The sequence below is a fragment of the Sorex fumeus genome, unplaced genomic scaffold (genome assembly GCF_029834395.1).
Source record: "Sorex fumeus unplaced genomic scaffold, SorFum_2.1 ptg000033l, whole genome shotgun sequence".
Taxonomy (NCBI): Eukaryota; Metazoa; Chordata; class Mammalia; order Eulipotyphla; family Soricidae; genus Sorex; species Sorex fumeus.
In genome coordinates, this window is record NW_026606090.1 from 30,371,920 (window position 1) to 30,392,414 (window position 20,495).

Below are 20,495 nucleotides of genomic sequence, written 5' to 3' on the forward strand. Positions count from 1 at the left end.
TATACCCCATGCCCAGACCACTCTAGCCAATCTGCTCTTTATAATCAGACAAAAAAGTCAGGTAAATTCAAGTTCAAGCTCTGACAATGAACAGTTGTTGGTGGAAAGAGTCAAAAAAATTTTTTTAAACTTTTTTCACCAAATTAATCCATACAAAACCTACTCTAGAAATCCCCCCAACTTTCAATAGCTTCAAGTTTAAAGACTAGTAACAAAATTAACGAAAGGCCTTATCCAAACAATAAGAAACTGTCAAACAATCCCCACCCCCACCCCTGCCCGTCTTCCCGTCCACACATTCCACGGCAGGGACCAAGGTCAGGTACAAACAGGAGAAGACAAGCTCCAGGAATACTCCATCAATGGCACACACGGCGACAGACCTAACATTTCATAGTAATCTAAATATTTAGCTTTCTGCCCTCTGTGCTTACTTTAAAGCATCCAGTCAGTATCACCGCTCGGCCGATCCCACGTTCTTTCACACACAACCACTCTCGGGACTCCTCGCAGGAGACAGATTTCGTTTCTTCTTTGAGGAACGTTTGGCTCACTACATATCCTCTTTTCCATTTTGTGCTTTTCTTTTTTGGGTTCTGGGGGTAAACCCAGCAGCGCTGAGGGCTTCCCCTGACTTGTGTGCTCTGGGTCATTCCTCGGGGTGGTGCCAGGAGTCAAAAAAGAGGCTAGCCACAAGCACCTCACCCCTGCACTGTCTCACCAGCCCCCAATGTCTATGCTGACTTCAATCTGCAGAGGGAAATTCCTAGGTGTATAGCACTCCTTCTATTACTCTCCTATGTTCTTCAACGCGGAAGGAAACAGTGCATTCGGCAACAAATTCTAGCGATCCCATTATTCTACTGATTACAGTTTTGCACCAAAGGATACAATAATTTGAAAAAGTTTATCCTCAGCATTTTAGAAAGGCAGTGTTTTTGTGGCTAAAGAATTTTTTTTATACATCAAAAGCAACAGGTCGTAGTGAGAACCGGAGGACGGACAAGCAAGAAGGCACCGTGAGAGACTCACGAGCAGTAAACACCTTCCTGAAGGAAACACCTCCAAGGTCATCATTACAATGCAAGATGGGGGTGGACGCAAAAACAAAAGCAAACAAACAAACAAAAACAGGGCCAGGGGGTGAAGAGAGGCACAGGGCCTCGGGTGCTGGTCTGGCACCAGTCTCCAGCACTCCACACAGTCCTCCTCAAGCACCAGGGAGACCCTGAGCTCGGTGGGGTTCACCCAGTATTCTGAACAATAAAAAAAAAAAAATATTCCACAAGATCTGTGATCACCATGCAGATGGCTCCTGAAGAATCCAATATTTTTCCCATTTTATTCTTTAGTTCCCGTCAATAAACTTTAACTGTATTTGAATGGTAAATGAATAGGAAAACAACCAGATTCAAATGGGATAAAAATCATAGCCTGAGATGGCCAAAGTGATGCGTAAGGGACTGTTTCCATGGGGGCCCCACCGGTCAAGGTCTGAGCAGTCAGCATCACCAAATGGAGAACAAAGAAACTTAAGTCTCAACGCACAGCACCACGTTGGGCTTTCTCTGGACAAAGCAGTGAGCCAGACAGACCTTCACAGTCTTTCAGATTTAGTCAAGACTTTTCATGTGCAGTAAACAGAGGGGACCCAGCCAAAGGACTCAAGAAAGCAGCAAACTCAAATGCCCTGCACCCCCCTGAAGGCGGACAAATTCAACTACTAACACATTTACAAAGGGGAAGGGAGTAGGGGCCCACCCCCAATCAGGGGGGACAAGGAGAGGGGCTGGAGATGGCATAGGGGCCGAAGAGCTTTTACCTTGGCCATGGCCGAGCCCTGGCACCACAGATGGTCTCTTGAGCCCTGCCACAGTGTCCCTGAGCACAGAGCCAGAAGTAAGCCCTAAGCAGTGTGGTCCCAAAACAAGCAGAACAAACCTAAAAAAGACACTAAGACACACAACTGGATGCAGTACATGGAACAGCTACTGAACAATTCAGTTGGAAAAACAGCCTGGGGTGGAGAAGGAAAGAGGCTATGATAAAGCAAGCTGTGGGACCCACGAGACCAGAGGCCAGGGCAGTTAACCTGCACAGGGCCAGTCCTGGGAAGCACAGCGGAGCTCAAACACCACCAGAAGTGACATCAGGCAGAGCCCAGAGCAAGCCCAAGCACTGCTGGGTGTGGGAGGGCAAGTCATGGACTCAGAGTAACTGTTAAATACGATGTTAAATGTTTCCTAGGGGTGCTGATACCGTGCCTCCCTGCTTTGAAAGGCCCTGAAAACAACAGAAAAGAGACATTCTCCCTCTCACAGAAACAGAGCAGACACCAATCCTTTCTGTAGTGGTGCCAAAAGCCCAAATTTCTTCTCTGAAGTCGCTAAGGAGACACTGGCTCCAAGAAGCAAGGTCAGAAGCAAGTAGGAGGGAGGAGTTATCCAGGGAATGTTTCCATCACAGGGCTTTGTTATGCAAACACACCCTCAGTCTGCCCCCAGAGTCACTGGCTAGGAAGACTTTTAGTCAGGTTTGCCCCTTTTCATCTCCAGCAGCACTGGCAGCTCTGGGGAAGGGCCAGGTAGACACCACTACTGTGGATCCTTGGATTCTCCCAGAGAAAGGAAAGTTTCCTCTCTGCTCTCCTGCTCGGGGCTGAGGATCAGTGACAATTACACACACACCCACCTTCAGCACACACAGTAGTGGGGCAATTAAACCACAGCTGTAGAAACAACTGCACACCCAGCCATGGGCTGGAGGCCTCAAGACCCTGCCCTCAACCATTCCCAGCCGACCCCCTTAGCCCACCTGGAAGGCGCCACGAACCCAGGCCTGGCGCCCCCACCTAGAGGTCTGAAACGGTGAGAGTAGCGTGGGTGGCGTTTCCACAGGCTAAGAAGATGACTGCCTGCTTGCCGCTGGCATGAGTGTGACAGAGTAAGCGCGGGAGGAGCGGCCAGCTGGCCTTGGTTCAATCCCCTGGCACCCCAAAGGTCCCCCGAGCCCCACCAAGAGGCCAGAGCCAGGAGAAAGCTGAATTCCACTGGGTGTCGCCCCCAAACAAGAAAACCCACCCCGTACCTCCAAGGAAAGAGAGAAACCCCCAAACAACCCTTAAACAGGGAACCTGTGAGACAGCTCAAAGGGCTGTGGCGCAAAACTGGCATTCAGGAGGGCCTGGGTTTGTCGGGACAACAGCTGAAGTCCCAGCACCCCTGGGCTTGAACACCGAACCATGAAAGATCTGCTCGGGAGGCCTAAAATTGAAACCATGAAACAGAAGGTAAAACTTGAATGTCCCTGTCCTGTTCACAGAACAAAGCCTTCCACCTGGTGTCTATGGGTTTGACCTGGGCAACACTCGGGGGTCCCTCCCGGGGGGCACAGGAAGCCACGCAAGATGGAACTTGGCACCTCCTGCATGCCAAGCATGGGCTCAGGGGCCTGCATATTTAAGACTGGAAGGGCAGAACCACAACTACTAGTCATGTGATGCCAACGGGAAGCCACACACCGTCACACTTGCTCCAATCATGGAAACAGCTCTACTGCCGGGGTCTCTCTGGAATGGCCTCAAGGAAGCACGCAAGCAAGGGGTGGTGGGCGATTGCCATGGGAGGGGCTGGGTTAAAGCACCTCTTGGTCGGGCTCGCTGGAGACAGGACAGTGGGCGAGGTACCTGCCTCTCAGGAGGCTGACCTGGGTTTGGTTCCTGGCACACCATCTGTTCCCCTGAGCGCTGACGTTTGTGACCCATAAGCCAAAAATAAATAAATTTGAAATGAGCAGAGAAAGCACCTCTCAAGGATTACAAATGTATGAAGAACAAGAAGCCTGCATCCAACTGTAACAAAGAAATGCCTTCCTTCTAGCGAGCACTTATGGCTAGAGAACCTGGGCTTGAAAGAATTAGTCATGTCCAAGAACAGATGACTGGATTTAAAAAAAAAAGGTACACATACACAACAGAATGCTACTCGGTGGGAGGAGAAAATCATGCAGTCCGCCACACATGGACGGGTTGGGGAGGATCAGGCTGAGCGAAGTCAGTCAGAATGTGAGGGACAGACACAGAGCGATCTCTCTCGTACGTGGGACATGGAGAAACACAGGAAAGGGGGCCGCAGAGACAGTAGAGCGCATAGGGTGTTTGCCTCGCATGTGGCCTACCGGGTTTGACCGAGGCTCCCCATGTCCCCCTGAGAACTGTCAGGTGTGACCCGAGTCAAGACTAACCCTGAGCATTGCCAGTGCGGCCCCAAACCTCCCTACCTCCCCAAAAAGGGACAAAATTAAACACAGTAAGAAACCCAAAGCCCCAACTCAGCCGAAACTGAGAAGTGGTCTTCAGAGGAAGCCTGCTGTGAGGTGGGTGGAACGCTCCATGCAGGAACCCTGCCGTTATCAGTACTGTAAACCATGGGGGCTACAATAAAATTTCTAAAAAAGTGGAAAATGAACTTCCTTCTGGACCATCCCAGTAATCAAACTCCCTTTGGAAGACTAGTTTCTTCAGAGACTGCAGTCCGCTGAAGAGGTAATGAACAACAAGAATTTACAAACACCCAAGTGGGGGCAACTCTTTGTATGATGGAAGACTCCTCAGATTCCTGACTTCTTAATGCATTTGCTCACAACTGACAAAGACTTGATACACAAATTCAAAGCAAAATGTCAGCAGCCACTGTGGAATCAAAGGTAGGTTATGTATGATGTAAACCAACTGGATCAGATTAGCTATGAACTAAGGTGCCCAGCAATCTGCCTCCCACATAAAGCAAGATGCATTTCTCTGGAATCCATTCTCACCAAATCCGTTACCTACTACTCTTCTATTACTGAATTTCTGAAGGGGTCAGAGAGAGTTCAAAGCACGAGTACACACTTGTGGAAGGCCTGGATTTGAGTGCTGGAACTGCACGGTGCCCAAGTACCACCTACCAACCTCTGCCGGGTATGTCCCCCAAACAAAACAACAACGGATTCACAAGCAAACCCTGAATGGCTGCAGCCTGGACCTGCAGGGGAGGGAGATGGGCTTCCAACTCGGTGTTTATAAGATGCTTTACTTTAAGAAGGGAAATCTCCACCGCCATTAGAATGCGGAAAGAAACCTGTGTTTGGTGCTCTGGATTCCTAGAATGTTTTGCTGTCCTACCTGAGTCAAATTTTATTTCAAGATTTTTTTCCTCCTTAGAATGTCCAGGGGCCCAGGCGATGGTGCCCCTCTCTCTGGTGAGTCCTGACTCTTCAGAATAGACCTTTCTCTGAGATGTGACCTCGGGGCCCCCACGATTATCTGGGGGCTTCAGAAGTGAGGGATGAGGATGTTCAGAGAATCCTCATATGCTCCTCACTGGCGCCTGCTGGGGACATGGCAGCCCCTCTAGCTCAGCTTCCAGGGGCGCCGCCCTCTCTCCTGGCCCCTTCAACGCCCTTGTGCAGGACACCCCCTTCCCAAGGGGTTCAGTTCAGGAGACCTGCCCAGGACTCAACTGAACCTGTTTTCCTCCTCCTCCTCCTCCTCCAGCCCTTCCTGCCATGGACGGAGACAAACAAGGCAGTGAAGTAGCCACTGGGAACAGGCTCTCCCGAGGGATCTCAGACAAGTATCCGCATCCATCCAGAATTTTCTCCTGACAAAACGCCACTGGTTCTCAGACTCCACTATTTGAGGACCATTCCAGGGGAATTAGTTATGATGTCGACATGGTATTTTATGCAGAGCTGGAGCTGGCATATTAACTCAACCACTGATGTTATAGGGATTTCCCTTTCGAAAGCCCTAACTCACCGTGCAAATGGCTACTCTGGCCAGTCGCTATTATTTTTTTCATACATGTGATGTGAACGCACAGAAAGGGCTCCAGCCCAAAGTTCACAGAGGCTGTTTCTGGAGGGAGGAGGAGTCTAACCTTAACCCTCTAGGTTTCATGTGATGTTGTAAAGAATCAGGCACTGCATGAAATGAAAATATTATTTCATATACTTAGCAATAAAGAGAATCCAAGACAAAAGGTTATGGAACTGGGGGTGTGGCCCAGAGGTAGACTGCAGCCCTGAATGTGAGGCATGAGCTCAATTCTGGGGAATGGAAATTAAAAAAAAAAAAAAAAGGTACTTAGCCTAGTTCTCAAATGCAGATGAGCCCCTAGTGTGACCACATCATTTCTAGGGGTGGTCCCAGAAAGGCCTCTAGTCAGACGCAGCTGTTTGCACTTAGATTCAGGGCTCTGGGTGTTTCTAGGGGTAAAATGAAACAAAGCCTTTTACCTCCCCAAATTACAGATCTAATAACCCATGAGAGAACCCCCACACTGCTCTATTACTATTCCCCAAACTGCAGAGCCAGGTGTCTGAAGCCCCTCCTTTATAGTCAGGCAAGGTTTACTCGCTGATACTTCTGATCTTAGCAGAGAGGGCACTGGCTTGCACAGCTGCCAGGAGAGACCCCTGAGGTGACAGAGCCAGGAGTAAGCCCTGAGCACTGCAGTCGGCAGGCTGCACCATGGCCTTCTGGGCCTGCCCAGAGAACCACTGGAGCCGAGGGGGTCGCTGGCGTACGGCTCATGGCTCACCTGAGCACTGTTGGATCTTAGGATGCCTAAGATGTAAGAGGACTATCTGCTCCCCCCACCCACAGTTTGAAACTCCTCCTAAAGTGAACTGTGCTTCTTGAGACGTGAAATGGCTCCCCTGTGCCAATGAAGCAACTATCTTTTATTTTTTCTTTCTGGGTCACACCTGGCGATGCTCAGGGATTACTCCTGGCAGTGCTCGGGGGACCATATGGGATGCTGGGAATCGGAATTGGACCCGGGTCAGCTGCGTGCAAGGCAAACGCCCTACCCTCTGTGTTCTCCTTCCAGCCCCTCTGATGAAGCCACTACTGATGCCACTGAAATAGTTAAGCTGTTCAAAGTGGTCACTCTGATTTTCTGAAATAACCGAGGCTCGAGTATCCAGTATTTCATAGCTGCCTTGTATAACCAAGACGGGACACCAGTGGCTTTCAACCTTTCTACACTCGTGGACTGGCACGGGTCTACAGAGCAGCCGTTGAAGTGCCGCGGATCCTTGAACAACATAGGTAAAACTGTATAGATCGGCTCACGCCTGGCTTTATTCATTTCTCGTTTTGGGGCACACCCAGCATGCTGAAGGGTCACTCCTGGCGGGCATGGGAGACCATATGGGATCTCAGGGATCAAACACAGGTCGGCTGTATGCAAGGCAAGGGTCCTACCCACCGTACTGTCACTCTGGCCCTAGCATTTTTTGTTTGTTTTAAAAAACTTCTGTCTCCTTAGCATATGAAACACGAAGACAACGCCGAGCACTGGTTTAACAAGAATTCACTTAGCATTTTCTTAAACCACATTTTTCCCCTTTAGCTTACTCCCTTGTAAGATTACAGTAGATAATACAGATAACAATCCAGACCAGTCGGTATAGTCGGTCGGGGAGGGGGGGGTTGCCCTGTGGAGACGCTTGTGTCTCCCCCATCATATTTCACAAACCATTTAGCGTCACAAATAAACAAACTCCAAACATGGTTGATGCAGCTGCTTTCAGCACTGGGGAGGGAGCTTCTAGTCAGAAGCAGCTGTTCGCAGTTGGGCTGGGGCCGGGATTATCCATAGTAAGCGCTACTCAGACCTGTCTGCGGCCGAGAAGGGATCTATCGATGGATGTCTCACCTTGATGTCGCTCAAGGAATCAAAACCTATGTTTCCTTCTTCCCATCTGTTAAAAAGCCTGCGAATAATCCAATCAAATGCCTAAATTCCAGCACATGGCTAGGCTCACCTGGTACCGGGTGGCTGCAAGGGACCCCACGCCCCTGAATCTGACGCCAAGTGTCGGGACCCCCCGAATGCCAACATGCTGCCTGCAGAGCTCAGGGTCACATCTGGCCCTGCCAGGCCCCCAAATCTCACTGGGCATCTCAACTTTCTCATAAAGCAAGGAAGTAATTCCGTCATTCTGTAATTCAACAGTTCAGAACCCAGACACAGCCATGCTCAAGACTACTCTACTCTCCACACGCTCGGATAAGCCTCACGCATGAAGGAACCAGCAGAGGAACCCAGGTGTGTGGGACCCGGGGCTGAGATTCCCAAGCCTGCTCGGATCGGGACCGGGCCTCCTCCACCCACATCCCCCATCTTCCAGTTGCTAGATAGTTAGACCCAACAACTGCCCCGCCGCGTAATCCCATCAACGGCCAAGATCCAGAGAGTATAAAACCAAGCTCCCGGAAGTGAATGCGGCTGCGCAACCTCTTAGTGTCTAGTTCTCGCTCTTGGAGAACCCAGCAGGCTACCGAGAGTGTCCTGCCTGCACGGCAGAGTCTGGCAAGCTCCCGGTGGCGTATTCGATATGCCAAAACCCAGTAACAATGACGGGTCTCATTCCCCTGCCCTAAAAGAGCCTCCAATGTGGCACTTGCTAAAATCTCAGGGCTAGGACGAATGGATAAATAGGGGGCTGGGTGCGGAGAAAAACCCACCCCGAACGGGACACAAGCATGTGCCCCAGTGCAGCACAGCACACGGGGCTGCACGCCAGGAACCCGGCAGCGAATGGAAGAAATTTCCTACCAACGGAGCATTTGCAGGATGGACTCTTCGGACAGGAAACAGGACTTCAGGCCAGACACACAGACAGACAAGATCAAGGGGAAGTGGCAGGGGTGTGGCAGGAAGACGGAGAGGCAGGATGAGCAAAGGGTTATGACATCATCAGGCAGGCAGAGGCTCCAAGCAGCGCCAGGGATGGAGCTCAGTGACTTCCCTGCTTGCTCAGAGGCCCTGGGTCCAACCCCCAGCAAGAAAAGACAAAAACAAAGGCACTCCTACATTAAGCATGGTTTCATACAGGTATGGGTTGGAGAATGTGGGGGGGAAGCAGGCCTCTGCTCCCCAACTTGCCCCACCAACACCATCATTAGAGACGTGCAGTGAAACCAATGGAAACACAGTACCCTAACTGCAATAATTTAAGTTTGATGATATTTTTTTTTGGCTTTTTGTTTTTTTAACCCCGGCGATGCTCAGAGGTTACTCCTGGATCTGTACTCAGGAATTACCCCTGGTGGTGCTCAGGGGACCATATAGGATGCTAGGAATCGAACCCAGGTTGGCCGTGTACAAGGCAAATGCCCTACCCACTGTGCTATTGCTCCTGCCCCTGTGACAACTTTTGTTAATGTGGCAATTATCCTCTGCTGAGTGACCCACAGCTGACAGTCCTTAGTTGGACTCTAGAAAAATCTTAAGTAATGAGATTCAAAGCCTCCAATAGTCACATTCTAAAAACTGAAACGAAAGGGCTATGTCCTCTGAGAAAGGCACTCTGAGGGGTGGAGAGCCTCCATCTCAGGGCCCCGTTATTCAGGGTTTGCTAAGAGATCAAGGGCGATTCATTCTGCCAACCTCCTATGTCTAATATGAAATTTACCACGTAACACTCACAGTGTGCATTTTAATCACATGTCAATGATCTCGCATGGCACACTGACACCATGCAGAGCACATCACACGCGCGGGATGTGACCAACAGACAGAGCACTGCCAAGGAGCTGTGGTAAGCACAGAGGCAGAGCACTTGCGGGTGGAAAGTGCTTCTTGGTCGGCATGCCCCGGCGACAGCCTTCTTTGGTGGCCCAAGAAAGCTTGGTAGACTGAGCACGAGAAGCACACAGGGGCCCAGGTTGTCCCCTCAACACCACATGGAACCCTGAGCACCACCAAAGGCAACGTCAGCTCTGAACTGAATGGGAGAGGCCCCAAGGCATAGCTGAATGTGGTCCCAACAAATAAAAAACTTAAAAAAATTTAGGGCATTTAAGAAAAATTGTCGCTTGTATTTCTAGCTGCCTCATGCTGAATACACACACACACACACACACAAAAAGGTTTTTTTAAAAAAAAAAACCCACAATCCAAATACACAACGAGGAGTGGGCATAAATCATACATCACTGAGGGTTCCCTGTGGGGTCTCCCCGTGAGGTGTCCCGTTGACTTTCACAGAAGACAGCTAAGTCCTCGCAACATGGGCCGGGACCATATTATTGCCTTTATACAGGTGAGGAGACTCAGCTACAGGGGAGAGTTGTAAATGGAAGTGAAATTTTTTCATGGGGTGGGGGGTGGGGGGGTGGGGGGGAGCGTGGCGGGTGTGGGAGTCTTGGGCCCAGACCCAACAGTGTTCGGGGTTTACTCCTGGTTCTGTGCTGAGGGATCACTCCTGGATTCCTAGTTGTGCTTAGAGACCACGTGTGGTGCCAGTCCTGAACCTGAATCAGCCATCTGCAAGGCAAAGGCCTTACCCAACTGTACTGGTGCTATGCCCCCACGAATCAAAGTGACTTTATTTTGTTGTTGCTGTTGTTTCACTTTTTAGGTCACACCCGGCGATGCACAGGGGTTACTCCTGGCTCTTCACTCAGCAATTACTCCTGGCGGCGCTTGGGGGGACCATATGGAATGCTGGGAATAGATCCTGGGTCGGCCGCGTGCAAGGTAAACGCCCTTCCTGCTGTGCTATGGCTCCAGCCCCTGGAAGTGACTTTAAGTCCCTCACATCAGATGGATTAAATCTGTTCAGGCTGCTCTTAATCACACCCCACTGCAGGTGTGTTAAGTCAGCACTTCTCAGCGGGGGGGCTCGCGGGAGACCACAGGTCTCCTGGGCTACAGCACTCATGGGCTAGTTCTCAGGGGGTCATAAATGGTGTCAGGGACAGACTTGGGGCCACGGGTGACAACCACATCAACAGGGAGCCACAGTATCAGATTCGGGGGCCAGCGATGAGAATGGGGACCCCTGGGAAGAAACGGGATCGGAGGGGGACCATAGCAGCAAAAAGGCGAACAACGGTCACGCACTTCCTATCAGCTCCAGAGGCTGCAGATCCCAGTTGCCAGCGGGTCTGTCTTCTCCTGAGACCGCAGGTGGCAGCCTTCAGACCAAGTCTGCACAAGGCCTGATCTCTGTTCCAAGTACATCCCTGGCATGTTTTTCTTTCTCTGAGGACCAGTCATACTGGATCCAGGCCACCGGATTAGTCTCCTTTTAATCTAATCATCTCTCTCATGAATTTCATCTCCTAACATGGTCACATTTAGAGGCACTCGGGCTGGGGACGTGAACCTACAAAGGAACACAATTCAGCCGCGGGAGTGAGAGCCAAGAAACCTTCCGGAACTTCGAGGCCTTCTAGACCTTCAACTGTAAGACAGCATTACCGACACACAGAGGAGAGAATTTATTGCAAATGCCTTGCAAATACGGGGAACCCATGATCGGCCCCTTACTGATGGAAAGTCAAACTCAAAGATGGTGTACCTGGCCCATTTTCACCTCCAAACTGCACTTCTCACCCAAAAGACTACTTGCTTATACAACCAGATGTGAAACATAAAAGGAGCTTCTGTATTTCAAGTTTCTCACCTGTTACTACATAAAGAGGAAAAAGAGAAGCAGCTCACATCATTCCCAGGGAACTTGGGAAGTTCGTCTTCTTGGGCCTCCTACATGACTTTCATTTCTCTTCTAATTTGCTCTGACAGTCCGAGCTGATGGGTAGGAAGATGAATACCTCCTTTGGGGGGGAGGTGGGGGGGCAGAGCTTGGGAGCATAACAAGGGGCTTCACAAGTGCAGAGGTCACATGAGCGCCTCAATATATGTACTCTCGTCTATTTAGAAAAGTAAAGGCTATGCGTGAGGCAGGGTGGGGATGTCAAACCCAGTGGTGCTCAGGGAGCAGTTCTCAGGGGCCCATAAATGGTCCCAGGGATAGAATGGGGTCAACTGCAGGCAAGACAAGCACTTAATCTCCACCATGTATGGGCCCGCTCGAGCCAATCGATGAACAACGAGAGGATGGTGATGATGATGGTGATGGTACCTCTCCAGCCCCCAGTTTGTTTTACTTAGGGTTTTCATTGGGGGTAGTACCCAGAAGCACTCAGAGCTTACTCCTGGATCTGCATTCAGGGATAGCTCCTAGAAGCGTTCGGGGATCATATAGGGTGTGGGGAATAAATCTGAATTGGTCACATATAAGGCTACTAATATCCACTGTAACATTTCTCTGGCCTCCAGAGCTTATTTTAAACTAAAGTTCGTATTAGTTGACACTCCCCTGGTCTACACTGGCTGTGCGTTCTGGAGTGACTCTGATGGTTAACGCGGTGCCAAGAATCCAACTGGTTTTAGCCCCACACCAGGCAAGTGCCCATTCTCCTGGACTCCCTGTTTCCTGCCCTTTGAAAACTGAGACAATGCCCCCCCCCACACCATATCTATCTAATCCGCAACACAATCCAATTATGGCCTTTTCACATAACACATGATAGTCACTGAAGAAAGTATAATTCCCACTTTACAGTTGAAAGGACAGGAGCGAAACAAGGTTATTATTTTTTTTAAGGTCAAAGCTTGATAATGACTGGAGGAACAAGAACACTTGCTGACATTCTCAAGTCAAGGGCTAAGATTCTCCACGGAGGACCCCCCTAAGCACTCGGGCGAACGGTACTCTCTGGGTTTCTCACTCTTGGTCTTGGTACGTGAGGACAGGGCATTAGGTCAGGCATGCAGTTGGATCAGGGGCAACCTACAGCTGCAGGAAAATCCCGTTGACAGCATTTCTGTGGGCTCAAGATGCCTGCCCAGCATGACCACTGCCAACCTCTGGGGACTGAGAACTGTTATTTAAAGGCAGAACCAAGGGCCTTTCTTCCCAGTGTCTGGCAGACATGGGATACTCACTGAAGCTCAACAAACCCTTAAGAAATAAGAATTACTACAAAACTGCCGTAGAATTCAAGCATCGCAGACACTTTCTACAGTATCAGCAATAGAACTTCTCAGCCAGTGCCATATAAAAATGTCAACAACAAAGCACGTGTGAAAATCCTGCCTGCGGTGCTGCAGCAGATGCCGACTGGGCCTTTCCTGCTTCCAAATTCTTCTTCAGTCTGCTTCTCACCAGGAGTGAGTCTAACCCTGGCAGGTGTCAACTATGGGAACGAGGAAGTGGGATGGGCCAGTGGGCACTCCCAATGTGCCATGCCGGGTGCCACCAGCAGGGACACTCGAGATTCCCTGAGGAACGACAGTGGCCGGTAACCTTCATCTGAGTCACAGTGTTACTGCGCCCCACGGCCCCTGTGCCGTAAGCAGGGCTATATTAAGAAACACACACTAAGCTTTCTTTTCCCAAGGATACAAGGCTGTTTGGATTTTTTTTTTAAATTCGTTTGTTTTGCCATGAGCAGCGAGGCAACTCTTGAGGCTCTCATGGAAACTATCTGAGCTGCTGTGGGCACAGGAAAGGGAGGCGGCCAAGCAGGCCCGGCCAGTACTCGACGTTCTGCTCTCCTGGTCGTCAGGATGCCCAGTTTGTTCATGAATGTTGAATTCAAAGTAGGGAAAGGAAGGGAGGGAAAAAAAAGACACTACAACAACAAAAAACCCATGTAAGATCCCAGCAAGCTACTTCCCAGTTGAGCTCATCTATCCAAAACACTGAGGGATGCATGCAGGCAAGCGCATGAGAAAAGTAAGGCGTTCCTTGAGGTTTTTATCTTTACAAATACTCTTTTCTGATGCCTGGGTCAAGAGGAGACGTTTCCAAAGAAAAATGAAGTCGGACCCAGTGGAGCGACTCGGCATGCAGAGAGCCAGATTCCAGTGTTCATTCAGCCGTGCGTCACTGTGGCAGTGAGCGAATGTGGGACATGCAGGGCGCGGAGACAGTGTAAGAAACTACCCTAGGGTCAGCTGTACCACAAGACGGAAGTTCTGTTTAGATTTCTTTCCCAAATAAACAAATGTTCCCAGGACATGGAAGAACAAAGCATATCTTCCCCTCAAAATTTATAATAATTTTGGCTTCATAGAAAAATTTACTTTGGAACCCAGGCTGGTGGGTTCCTCTGCAGAGGGCAGGGAAATAGAATGGGCTGCAGAGGTGAAACTCAGGGGCCACTCCTGGCTCAGTGCTCAGGCAATGCCAAGGATCAAAGCAAGGCAAGCCTTAACCCCTGTGCTAACTCCGTGGCCCCAGAAGCTCTGCATTACTAGTTTTCACTGACAGACACCATTCGGAGCAAACAAATGACTTTAACTTCCGTAAGATCCTGACTCAGTCTGATTCACCCATGAAATGGCTTGAGGAAGGAACCTGGGCGGCTTTCACTAAGACCAGCTGATTGTCAGGAAAAGCAGGAAGTTCATGTGATTCGGAAACAAAGTCAGGAACAACAGGAGAGAAATTTATTCCACACAATAGCAGCTCACTTAGGATGGACTGAGTGGCCTGCTCCGCAAACCACCTGTGGCTGGTGGGGCCAGGAAATGAGCAGGCTACTCCCTGCACCCCCCTCGACTGAGCAAAGAGAGAAACCAAGGCACCTTTCCACCCAAAGGAGAACCTGGAGCTTGACAAACGAGGTAAGAAGCTCATTAGGTGGGGGTCAAAGGCAGCAATCGGTCACTAGTGTCCTGCTCCAATTACTTTAAAGCAGGAAGACCCAAATTTCTATAAAGCTTAGCTGGTATTCGTTGGCTCGCTATTCTATTATTTAGAAACTTTTGTTTACCCCCCACCCCCCCAGATTCATGGTGAAGTTGTTTTCAAAAATAGAACTGATTGCTTAAGAATTTGCTTCACTTTTAATGTTCTAGTCTTCCAATGCCACAGAACTGGTGATTAGGAAGTGGAGTGAGGGCAAGATGAAGACCCACTTCTTAGTCCAATGGTGGGTGAACTTAAGCATTTATGCCCTGGGGCAAACAGGCCATACATAGCTCAGGAGGAGGTCAAGACCACTCAACGGAAATTGACCGCAATCCTGGAGATGAGGGCCTGAGGAGGCTGGACCATACTTTGGGACAGCCAATCGCAAGCAAGATTGCTGCCTTTGGGCTGGAGACAGTGAGAAGAGACGGAAACGACGGCCTGTCTACAGCATCAGCTCACACACAGCAGACAAATAATATTTCTTACTTTTTTCTTTCCGAAATGAAAAGCAGATCAACTTACATGGCTCTCTGGCAATGAACTGAGGTACAGTGTTAGGCAGAGGAGTACTGGGGTTTGGTGTCCCTACTAGTTTGTTCTTGGCCATCTTCGTGTTCGCCTTAGCAAACTCTAGTCGCAGTGTTTGTGGAATTTCAGGATCAAAACGGATGCCCTTTGGAGATAAAGAACAAATGAAAGATGTTTTCATTTCCTGAGCATCAAACAGGAATGGTGACAAGAACACATATATGATTAACCCTGGCTGTCAGAGAAAAAGGTCAGCATGCACTCACATTATAACTACTTACCCAGAGCCTGGGGCTGGAGCGATAGCACAGTGGGTAGGGCGTCTGCCTTGCACACAGCCAACATGGCCGACCCGAGTTCGATTCCTCCGCCCCTCTCGGAGAGCCCGGCAAGCTACCGAGAGTATTCGATATGCCAGACACAGTAACAACAAAGTCTCCAATGGAGACGTTACTGGGCCCACTCAAGCAAACGGATGAACAACGGGAGGACCGTGACCGATCACCCAGAGCCTGGGGCAGCACCTAACGCTGCCTGACCAGAAATCCAGAGAGGCGCTGCTTACTTTATTAACAGATGGTGGTTCATGATTTTCCAAAAGAGTTCTCTTCATAACAAATCCCCTCAGGCTTGAGTCTAAGTGTGGTCTAGCTTATTTCTAGCATAGTCAAACACTTCGACCAAAGGAGACCAACAGGACAGAGGCCTTAGTTAACCCTGCACTGTGAGGGCCTGCAAACGACGGGGCCAACCAAGTGGCCAAGGCTTGGACGAGGAGTCTGACACGGACTAAAACCAGGCTTGAGCGTTCTCACCCACAGAACATGAACCCTCGCCCCTACACACACGGGGTTAACTGGGGAAATTTCCTGAGATCAGCTACAGGGACTAAAAGACGGAGCAGGAATCAGACAGTCTGAAATGTCAGGGGTCAGGGAGATGGTTTAAAAGGCTGAGGCACATACTTTGCATGTAAGTAGGCCCTGTCTGGATCCTGGGCACCACTGGCTTCCCCAAGCACCACGGGGTATGGTTCTACTCCCAACAAAACAAGGAGACTTCAATAAGCTCTATTTAACTCCACAGAGGACACATTTACATGAATTCTCAGCGTATGGAGATTTTCATGGTGGCTCATTAGTGCACGGGGAGAGAGCTAAGTTTAAACTTGAGAGTAATCCCAGTTCTTCTTGACTGCTACGGCAACCTGTACAACATCATTCATGAACCAGATCAAACACAGGAAGACACAAGGTTTAGGCCAGAAAGGCCTACACTCCGAGCCTCCCATTCAAGAAGGCCTCTACTCGAAGCCCAATAAAGAACTGATGCCTTGTCCGAAGCTACGGATTCTCAGTCCACTGCACACATGGCTGCGAAACAACCCCCAGGGCCCATGTCTGCCTCTATCATGTTCTGGAAAGGGGAGGGGTGTTCTCCAGTGAGTACCCTCAGGACGGAGACGCTTTATTCGGGGCATATGTAAAGGAGGACTCTGGGGCTCACAGCCTCCTTCGTGTCTTCAAAAACCACCTTGAAAACCAAGACTGTTCTCCCAATAAAGGAGAGAGACGCCTCCGGCCTCAGAGACCAGGAGGAACCGCAGCAAAGGCCCGGGGGGCCCTGAGACTACACGGGCAGGGCAGAGAGAGGGGTGCTGTGGAGGGCTGCACAAAAGCGACGGAGCCCACACACACCTGTCCCTCGAGGCAGAATTTGTTCTGAGTGTGGTTTATCCGTTCTCGAGAAAAAACCAACCGAAGATGGCAGACTGGGGGGAGAGGCGGGGTGTGCTCCTGAAGAAAAGGAACCGACTCAGAGCCCCGCAAAACAGAAAGAAACTGCAAGGGGAGTTGGGGCGAGTGATGCTGGTCGTAGGCAATGCTGAAAAGGAACGCCGCCTCTCACGGGCGTGGGTTTTGGTTTTAATTCGAAAAAGGCTCCATACTCTCTTGCCAACAAATCGTACAGGAGGACAAAGAACAAAGCAGCATTCCGCCGCAGTCTCTGCTTCCACCCGCTTCCACTTAAGAACGTTTTGCTCTATCAAAGCCAGTATCAGAGCAGCAGCAGAACATCCAAATATGGCCCGAAAGGGCAGCGGTGAGAGTGGGCAGGCGCCAGCGCTGCTGGGGGACGCCTCTGCACCCCCAGTCCGGACCCTAGGCCAACCCTGCGAGACCGTGGCCACCACGGCCAGGACCCTGAAGACCAAGAGCATCCTAGACACTCTGTCCACACTGTAGGCAATGAGTGAGGCGGCGCACCTGGGGATCACAGGTGTGTCTGCTGAGCGATCACTTAACCGGGGCTGGTTCTGTGGGCAGGAGGGGACCTCAGCTCCCATGGACACCCTGGCCCTCTCCAGCCCTGCTCCCTTCTCGTGCTGCAGGGGAAACACCACCACCATCACATTACAAACCAAAGCTCCAGCTCCTTATTTAAAAAAAAAAGGCTAAGAAGTTGAAATGACCTAATTTGTTTGGCAGCGTATTTGAGGCTTAGAATACAAGCCACATTCCTCTACCGTCTTCAGCAGCAGGACCATATTTGGAAATCGATACCCTCCTCAGCTCAGTCTCTATCCATAGGGTTTAGCCGAGCCAAAGAAGTTTTTAATGCTGCTGAAAATGAGCAGGGGCAGGGAAACGTCTTCAGTGAGGAAAGGGGAAAGATGGAAAAGGAGGAAGGGAAATTGGGAACTGGTAAGATACCTTGTGCTCTTTCCCAGGGGCAGGAGAGCAGCGTTCAGGAGTCCAGAGCTGGGTAGGGGCCAAGACTTCTTCACATGTCCACGTAGCATGACCAATGACCAAGGCACCTGCTCTGCCATTTGGGCCACCCAGGCCTTGGACCTTGTGACTTTAGTCCAAGCCTAATAATGACACGAGGCCATGCTGACTTCACAATCAGTGTGGTCACAATCAGACGACTGCCACTGGTAAATCTGCTTTTCACAATCCATTTTTCCTTTCTGGCCTATAATGCACCTATTATATAACCAGGGCTGGTTCTGCATTAAATAGGGGACCTCAGTTCCCCAAACATGGTCAACTTTCTTACAACGCACAGAAGCCTTCACTCTTGCAAGTGGAAATGGTGTCTTATTTATATGATTAGTACAAAGATCAACTTTCACCTAGCAGCCTGATGTCAACTTCAGGGCTGTTACCCGCGAGCACACCTATCTATCTTCAGGGGCAGACCGGAGTCTCTTCAACGAGTGGACACTGGTGGATACATGGAGGGTCCGCTGCAATCCATGAGGCCGCATGTGCCCAGGGCCATGCTGGGAGACACACTCACAGACATGCAGCCTCGTAGTCAGGCAAACGGGAATCTTCCTAGCAGTTCAGATCTGCACACTTGGCCCGCAGGGCCCCACGCCAACGCTGTCTCTCACTGAGGGCACTGCAAGGCGGCACCCAGGTGCATAAATTGGGTTTTTCTGAGAACTGCGGTGGGGGCTCTGAGGTGAGACTGGTGCCCTGCCGTGGGGTGTGAGCACACTGGGGACAGGCGACGGGAGCTCCCAGGAAAGAGGTAGCTGGACCAGCTAGGATGGGCTGGGCGGGTTAGCACGGGACATCTTCCAAATGTCTGATCATAGGGCTATCCTGAGTACCACACAGGACCCAGAAGCACCACCAGCTCACAGCACCACAGCCTCAGGCCTTGGCTGGGAGTGGCCCCAGGGCCTCCCAAAAAAGAAAAAAGCAGGTGCAAGACACAACCAAAGCCTCCTCACTACAAACTTCTTTTCCTGGGCCACAGTTCTTAAAATTCCTCCAGTATCCCTTCTAAGCTGCCCGTCAACTCAGTCTCCTTCCCCTTCTCCAACAGCCCCAAACCCACCGTCCTCTGTCTCCTTACTTCAGGGGGGGTCACCCCACAAGTTGTATTCGATAACCTCTACTCTCTCTGCCCTAAGTCCTGGTAATTCTATCTCAAAAGCCACAAAACATTAGGGACTCCTAAGGAAAATGCAACAATAGCATCCGCATACTGGAACATTTCAAACCAGTGTTTTTCACCTCTTTTTTGGGGGGTGGTGTTAATACACAGTGGTGCTCAGGAAATACTCCTGGCCCTGTGCTAAGAGATGAGTTTGGGAAAGGGTTGGAAAGTCATATGGTGTTCAGGGACCAAAACCCAAGTCAGCTGAGTGCCGGGCAAGCAGCCTACCCACAGCAGCACAGCTCTCAGCCTTTCGATCTCTCACATCTGTGGACAGGCACTGGTGGGGGAAATACAAAGCCACTTGGAGGGAAATTTTTTGAAATTCTGTTTTATTTTTTTCCTCTTAAACCTCAAGAAAGTTAAAGAACTATTTGCAAAAGGAAAGGGATAGTTTTCGAAATTCTGCTAGTAATCCCAATACGAATTTTTATTTCGAATTTAAACTAAGATTTTTAGAGTTAGGAGCTTCATGGGGGCCGAGTGATAGGACGGCAGGTAGGATGCTCGTCTGCCCTTTACACAGCTAACCGGGCAGCTCGTACGCCATGGCCTCCGTGTGAGGGAGATGAGGGTCAACGAGTGGTCAGATGAACCAGCAGCAACCAGCACAAACAGCAATGGCAGGGGTGGCGGTACCAGGGAACGCCTCAGAGGAAGGGATGAAGAGCAGAAATAAACTACGACGTAGTTCAGAAAAGGACTCAGCAAAGTTCTGTGTGACAGGGTGGGGCCGTGGGAGGTGGAGGGAGAGGGAGAGAGGGACAGGGAGAGCAAGCTAGTGAGCGAGACACTGCAGGGAGGCGACCTTTCACCCAAACCAGGAGGGAACACACTGGTGTTTTGCACTTGGCAGATTTGGGGACATTTTTTAAAAAATGAGGACATGCTATATCATGAGACTGATGTCGAGCCATCAACTTCGAATGCTAGGGAGCAAGCATTAGAACCCTCTGGAAGATTTCCTTCCACTTCTCCTTCATTAGGTCTGGGATGAAACCCGAGGTCTGAGGCTGAGGTGACGGAGCTTCAGGAGCCCCCTCAGGGTCAGGCGTCCGCATCCCATGGCTGGTGAAGGGCAGAGTGACTTCAGAGATCAGAGCAAACCAGACTGGAACTGATTCGTACGGATCAGAAGGCCAGCTGGGGTTTCCTCCGGGATGGGGAAGGGAAGGCCAGCGCCTGAGCTCTGAGGTTCCCCGATCACAACTAAGTGACAGCTGTTGGGTCCACCACAGTGACCAAACCTGTTTATTCTCCTGAAGATCTAAACTCAGGATGGTTTTCAACCGCTGGTCAGTGGACTGATGCCAGGTGGCAGTTAAGAGGTTAAAAACCACTGACCAAGAAGGGAGAGTGTGAAAGGAGCTGAAACTCGGTCCCTTCAACACTCTTCAACAGACTCTTCCGTCCCCTCAACAGACTCCTCCTCTACCTACAGGAAAAGCCCCCGAATTTCTCAG

At 50.3% G+C, this 20,495-nt stretch overlaps 1 protein-coding gene across 6 annotated transcripts in view; it reads right to left on the minus strand.

Moving 5' to 3' along the window:
* The window catches only part of RBPMS (RNA binding protein, mRNA processing factor), a 168,097-nt gene that overhangs the window by 34,838 nt on the left and 112,764 nt on the right, over window positions 1-20,495 (minus strand). For all 6 annotated transcript variants that reach the window (XR_008792833.1, XM_056116928.1, XM_056116926.1 and 3 more), the window contains one exon: window positions 15,070-15,220. Coding sequence is in view for 5 of the 6 variants with exons in the window: in XM_056116928.1 (XP_055972903.1) it covers window positions 15,070-15,220 (151 nt within the window). In the remaining variant the exon portion in view is untranslated. The remainder of the gene's footprint in view (window positions 1-15,069; window positions 15,221-20,495) is intronic.